We start from the raw sequence: 6590 nt of genomic DNA on the forward strand, positions 1-6590 counted from the left end.
CTATCTCGTTCACTTAACTCTTTTTCAAACTTTACACAATAGTCTATAATATTTTTGTGGTAATATCTACCAATTTACTTTTAAATTTCGGGTAACTTTGCCTACCCTCATTTTTACCCCAATACTGTTATTTTTACTCTTTTCCACCAAAGGTGACTTTAGTTCATTTTAATTAGACTTTCCATTTAATTACTCTTCAATATTTACCATAAATTCCTTAATCCATAATTGAATCCACAATTACAGGTTTGGGTCATTATACTATGTATATATTACTAGTCACTATAATTGTCCTAAGTCACTACTCATAACTCAAGTCACTAACCATGTTTCGAGCCACTAAGCACGTTATAAATCACTAACCATGTCGCAAAAGTATATCCTAGGTCATTATCAATTCGTACAATAAGTCGCAAACAATTTTCTTGGTCACTAACAATTTCCTAGGTCATTAACAATTTCCTAAGCCCTAGTATAACATATCTATTGCAGTAATTCAAAAATATAGAAAGCAAATATTAAGACTTACTTGACTAATAGAGTTTCACTATGCAAAAATCCTCAAGAACTCCATGAAAAATCTAAAGAGAGAGAAGTCAGAGCAATATATATATATATATATATATATATATATATATATATGAGGTAGGATTCTTTGACACTGGTGTCAAATTTTAAATTTGACACCTCATTTGAAAGCCATTAGATCAAAAAAGATCAACGACTCTGATTTTTAAGCATGTGACACCATTGATCTTTTTTTATCTAACGGCTCTCAGATGAGGTGTCAAATTTCAAATTTGACACCGGTGTCAAAACATCATCCCTCTATATATATATATATATATACCAACAAATTTTTAGAGAAGGATGAGTAATTTGCTCTTATGATTTTATTTCGGTTAAAATATTCATGGTTGGCGGGGAATGTGAGGCTGAGTTGCGAATAGAAGGATAACAAAAAATGCACCCTATGTGTCAACTAGAGAGCGAGAAGACAAAAGTGTAGTGTACAGAAAAGCAGAAGAAGATAAAATGGTAATTTAATGAGATTTCAAGGGAGAGCAGACGAAGATAATGCTAATTTATGGATCCTCGGTTCCTTTCCAAGGTGTTGGACTTGGAGGTATTGAGAGTGAGAGCAATTGGCGTAATAAGGAGTTGACCAGAGGTAGAGGTAGAAGCATCACTTGCAAATCCCTTAGTAGAGGATGCAGCAGCTACGGTTTGGCACTTACTAGCTTCCTCACAGCTGGTGTGGTGATAGCTTCTGTGGCAACAGCGGAGCCGGAGACTCTATCCAACATACCCCAAACACTGTCCGGTGAGTGCACGTCGGCCAAAGACTGCAAGAAAGCTAGAATACAGAAACCCAAGTCAAGGAAAGCGGAATCCTGCACAATTAAGTGTGTCACCACTTGCATCCGAGGTGGCGAAGGCTCTCCTGGAGAAGGCCCTCTTAACGTCACAAGGTACAAACTAAATAAATAAACTTCCTTAAGCGCATTCGTTTAATGATATTTAATTCGATTTAGATTGGTAATTATCTAAATCGAATATCACGGCCTCATTGTTTTACTTTACCCATTCCCCCCCCTGAATTTTTCAGACCTCTGGTTGTTTTCAAGCAAGGTTTTCGAACTCGTCAATACTGGTAACTGACTTCAACTATTTGCTGCTAACTATGAATTGTGAAAATTGTGTGTTTCGTACTAATTTTGTTACAGTATAATACAATTCTTGCTTGCATGTGGGCACAGTACTTCCTTGCTTCCATGTGGGCACAGTACTTCCTTTCATTGTTCAGCCTATGTATATTATAAGGTGTACTCATGAGCTGCCTAGCTTCAGATTTTTATTCAATGAAATTCACCATTCGTATAGAGAGTTGTTGACCCTAACATGGTATGAGAGCTTTAGAAGGAACTAAGGTTCTAGATTCTTCATTTCTTCTCTATGTTGCAATTTTTTTTATTTTTTTTCAAATTTTCTATAAAAATTTTCTCATTTTCTTCTCTTCTTTAAGTGGCAAACCAAAGCTCCTTATCAAAATTTATTACAAATCCCGTTAGTCCTTAATTACTTCCTTCGTCCCAACAAAAATTCTTTGTTAGTGTCCGTTTCTCCTTCATTGAATGCAATAAATTATCATGTTTGGACACGCGTAGTGACAGTAGCTCTGTCATCAAAGAGAAAGTTAAAATTCATCGTTGGCAGCATCAATCCTCTCATTGTGTTAGATTCACTCTTTGCAGCACGATGGTTTTTGCTTGACCTCATCAATTGATTTCAGATTCTATAACTCTATCCTTCCTATGTGTAGACCTTTTGGATGCTTGAAATGTTAAATAGTTTTAAAAGATTATTGTGGACTCAGTTAATTATTAGATCGAGTTCTGATATTGGAGTTCAAATATATCGACTGGTTTAACATATATTATCCCGGGTTAGATTTTGACTTGAGATGGATTTGCCCTAATATATTATGGAAGTGGATTAAAGTTAGGGATGTAAAATAAATACACTTAGAAAGGGTCTCTCCAATTAGGTTCTGCTCTAGCCTTTCTACCACAAAAAAATATGTTTTTTTTAGGAGAATGGATGGCTATAGAATAGCTATTTCAATGTGTTTGTCACCCTTTTTCATCCGAGATTGAGGTTATTAAACATTGTTCTTCTTCACTAGCACGTTCTGTTGTTGTGTTCTAGGATTATATGATTTTGAGTATTTTACTCAGCTAATGATATTTTGTGAGGAAAAGGATAACTTGAAACCTCTGCCAATCTCCAAAATGTGCAATGTTCTGTGCTTGTGGTGCTTTCACACAAGACGCGAACATACAAAGATCGAGATCATGTGATACGTTTTCTGTTGAGATATATAGTTCTACATTGGTTGTATGTGCAACTAATGTGGAGTTTATAAGATCTTGGGTACTCCCAAATGTTAACAAGGTATTTTCTCTCATAATTCAGTGAGGGAGGCAACTGAATTCAAATATCGACATGGATAATGTAACTGATTCCAAGGCTTATGTGAATATTTCAGATCAGTCTAATGCTCACTGAGGTTCCTTTGGCAGAAGAAGGGACATGATAACGGGGGCAGAGGGCAATGTAACACAAATAAGATGTGCACTCACTGAGAAACAAACAAACACATAATATATTTTTTATATGCTAAAAAAAATGAGTATTTGTGTAATATTGTTATTAAATAACGAGGAATCCAGAATACATGCAAAGTGAATATTATTAACTTATTTTTGTCTTTAAATAATTTAAGTGTTATTAGTTTGTTTTCTTATACATGTGTTATATATTTGATATTAGTGGTTTTCATGTTGTAAAAGATAATTTTATCTCTCATTGACAAGTAAAAATATGCAAAGGCAATATTATTCATATGAAAAAACTACATCTTCTTGAGCGATGAGTGAGAGAGAGAAAGGTGATCATGGGAAGAATCCTGGCAAATCAAGTGAAGAACTTGACATTCTTCAAAGAAGTAATAAGAGGAATAAAGGTGAGGGAGATCAGTTTTCAAATGATGTATCTATGATACCTAGACATGAAGGTTGGATGGAAGATGAGAATGGCCAACGTTCAACCTGGAGGGAAATTCTGATGCGTCATAATGGAGAAGATGATGAATGGGAAGGAGAGGCGTCTGCCGAGGAAGACTTAGATGGGGAGGAACCTGCTGAGGAAGAGGATGTCAACCATGGAGGAATTAAGATGTGGGAGGAAGATGATGGGCGTACTTATTTTAGTTGCACCAAAAGAGCAAGGAAGAGAATGAGGAAACCTTGGGAGAAAGCTCTGATTGTTAAACTCCTTGGGAAGAAAATTGGGGTGGAGTTTATGAAGAAAAAAATAAATGTCTTATGGGCTAGAAAAGGCAAAATCAATGTCACTGATATTGGTAATGACTTTTTCGTAGTCCAGTTTAGTGAGAAGGATGATCTCAATTTTGCGTTGAACGGTGGTCCATGGATTGTTTTGGGTCATTATTTATCGTTGAGGAAGTGGGAACCAACTTTCAGACCTAATAGTGCTGGAATTGCTAAGATTGCTGCTTGGATTCGTCTACCGGATATTCCCATTGAATTCTATGATGAAGCTTTTTTTAGAAGGATTGGAAACTGGTTAGGCAAGATGATCAAGGTAGACAGCAATACAAATGCTCATGTAAGAGGACGGTTTGCAAGAATATGTGTGGAACTGGACCTATCTCAGCCATTAAAGGGTGATTATGTGCTGGAAGGATTTACCAAACAAATTGAGTATGAAGGATTAGGGCTCATTTGTTTTGGTTGTGGGAAATATGGACATAGCACCGAGAATTGTTCAGCTGCTCCAAAGCAACGCAGTTCATCCGATATTCATAATGACGATCAAATTCATCAAGAGGAACCTGGCAACTCAGAATTCCATCGAAGTAAAGGATTGGGACCTTGGATGGTTGTTAATCGTCAACGCAGGAGCCGGCAACCTCCTCAGACGGCCGGTGCAGTCCAGCCAGGCGCTGGTTCAAAAAAGTTACAAAGGAATAATGATAAGGGAGTTATGACCAGCGATAATCATGGAGATAATCATGGTGATAAGAGAGTTATGACCAGCGATAATCATGGTAATCATGGTAATAAGGGAGTTATGACCAGCGGTAATCATGGTAATAAGGGAGTTATGACCAGCGATAATCATGGAGATAATCATGGTGATAAGGAGGAAATTACGCAATCACGGTTTGCAATCTTAACAGCTGGACCTATTAATGAGGAGGATCATAATCAAATAATTAATTCTGTTACTCCTCATATGGGGGCCCCTCAGTTTGAAATTCCTCAGAAAATATGGACTAAATCCAAAAAGTCCAAAGATACCCCTAGGACTAAATCAACGGTTCCTACTATGCATGCGGCTCATTCTTCAAGCACGGGTAAGAGGTGTCCAGTCCAGAGTGAAAATCGTGAAGATCATACTCCCATTCCACCATCTCCATCAATTGCTACTCCCATGGCGGTTAGTCCTATGCAAGCAAATCAACATGATCAGGAAAATGGGATGAAAGCAGATAGCACTTTGAACCAGAATCAAGAGCAGTTATATGACACATTTCATAAAACTGGTCCTGATATATCAGTTGACAACAGCAGCGACATCCAAAATCCTGAAACCTCAACCATCTCTACGTGCATGGAGGTGGACAGAGTTCACCAGGAAGATATTTCAAGAATGAAGGATGCAAGAACCTTGGAGTCTTGCGTTCAACATAGTTTTTAATGAACTTATTCTTCTGGAACTGTAGGGGAGCAGTGAAACCCCAGTTTCAAAATTCGCTTTTTCTGTTTACTAGGAAATATAAGCCTAGTATTGTAGTGATTCTAGAACCTCGGTGTAGTGGTCAAAAAGCTTCTGACATTATCCGAAAATCTGGGTTTAAGCATGCTTTTGTTCAAGAGGCAGAAGGTTACTCAGGGGGTATTTGGATCCTCTGGAATGATGAGACTGGTCTCGTTGAAATTATTAATCACACAAAACAGTTTGTTCATTTTAAAGTTCAGAATTTTCATGTTCCTTCCTTTTCTTGCACGGCAGTTTATGCGAGTCCTAGGGAAGAAAATAGAAAGGAGCTATGGGATGATCTGCTAAACATTAGTCTCCATTGTAATGGGCCGTGGTTGGTGGCTGGGGATTTTAATGAAATAGCAAATCGGGATGAGAAGAAAGGTGGCTGTAGAGTTAACTTAAACAGATGTTCCAATTTTGCAAATGTTCTTCATAATTGCAAGCTGCTGGATCTTGGAGGATCAGGTCCTTGGTTTACATGGAAGGGTCCGAAGTTTCTTCATCTTGATCGTGTTTTTAAGAGGCTGGACCGAGCCTGTGCTAATGCAAGTTGGAAGACTACCTTTACTGATGCTGGCGTTAAGGTACTTCCACGGATTTATTCTGATCATAGTCCCATTTTGGTCTACTTGTCTAACTTGGACACAGGTTGGAAAAATCGTCCCTTTCGCTTTGAGATTGCTTGGATGGAGCATTATAACTTTACTCAGTTTCTGGCTAGGAGCTGGAATGTTGTGAAAGACACTAGAACGAATCTGCATGATCTGACTCCAAATTTAAAAAGATGGAACAAGATAGTCTTTGGCAACATTTTCAATAGGAAGACTAACCTATTGCATAGTATTGCAGAAATTCAGAATCATGTTGATTATCATACCAACTTATCTCTCCAATCTAGAGAAAAGGAGGTTAGGAAGGACCTTGATGCGGTTCTCATACAAGAAGAGATCTTATGGTTTCAAAAAGCCAGGGTGAAATGGATAAATGATGGGGATAGAAACACCAAATTCTATCACATTAAAACAGCTACTCGAAGAAGTTCGAATAGGATTCTTGAGTTAAAAAATTCTGATGGGATTTGGGTGAAGGAAGCTAGACAACTTCATCAATTGGTAACAGATTTCTATAGCAACTTGTTTAGTGAGGAAGTCCTTAATCGTGATTGGGTGAAATCAAAGACTACTTGGCCCCTTCTGCACGATGATCTGCTATCTAATTTGACTCGTAATCTTTCGGAT

At 37.6% G+C, this 6590-nt stretch overlaps 2 protein-coding genes across 3 annotated transcripts; both read left to right on the plus strand.

Annotated features, from left to right (window-relative positions):
• The first annotated feature begins 934 nt into the window (after nt 1–934).
• LOC133311878 (uncharacterized) lies at nt 935–3258 on the plus strand. 2 transcript variants are annotated; one of them, XM_061513005.1, is made up of 3 exons: nt 935–1472; nt 1610–1654; nt 2977–3258. In XM_061513005.1, the coding sequence occupies exons 1-3, from the start codon at nt 1078–1080 to the stop codon at nt 2990–2992; spliced, it is 456 nt and encodes a 151-aa protein (XP_061368989.1). In that variant the 5' UTR covers nt 935–1077; the 3' UTR covers nt 2993–3258. The 2 variants fall into 2 exon arrangements, with proteins under 2 accessions (XP_061368989.1, XP_061368990.1); XM_061513006.1 differs by having other exon boundaries at nt 3050–3257.
• A 174-nt stretch (nt 3259–3432) lies between these two features.
• Nucleotides 3433–6323, plus strand: LOC133311877 (uncharacterized; the record flags this gene model as incomplete). Its single annotated transcript, XM_061513004.1, has 4 exons — nt 3433–4531; nt 4712–5261; nt 5312–5519; nt 5796–6323. Coding segments are annotated over exons 1-4 (2385 nt in total), but the record flags the coding sequence as incomplete, so codon positions are not given.
• Between the last annotated feature and the right edge of the window lie 267 nt (nt 6324–6590).

This window comes from Gastrolobium bilobum, unplaced genomic scaffold (assembly GCF_033153095.1).
Source record: "Gastrolobium bilobum isolate Gb01-03AN ecotype WA unplaced genomic scaffold, APGP_CSIRO_Gbil_v1 utg30542, whole genome shotgun sequence".
Taxonomy (NCBI): Eukaryota; Viridiplantae; Streptophyta; class Magnoliopsida; order Fabales; family Fabaceae; genus Gastrolobium; species Gastrolobium bilobum.

What these genes read in the sequence shown, in the direction of transcription:
- LOC133311878 (XM_061513005.1), top strand. Translation starts at nt 1,078, where the DNA reads ATGCTAATTTATGGATCCTCGGTTCCTTTCCAAGGTGTTGGACTTGGA. An exon ending in GGCCCTCTTAACGTCACAAG is followed by an intron (nt 1,473 to 1,609) that starts GTACAAACTAAA and finishes TGAATTTTTCAG; the next exon opens with ACCTCTGGTTGTTTTCAAGC.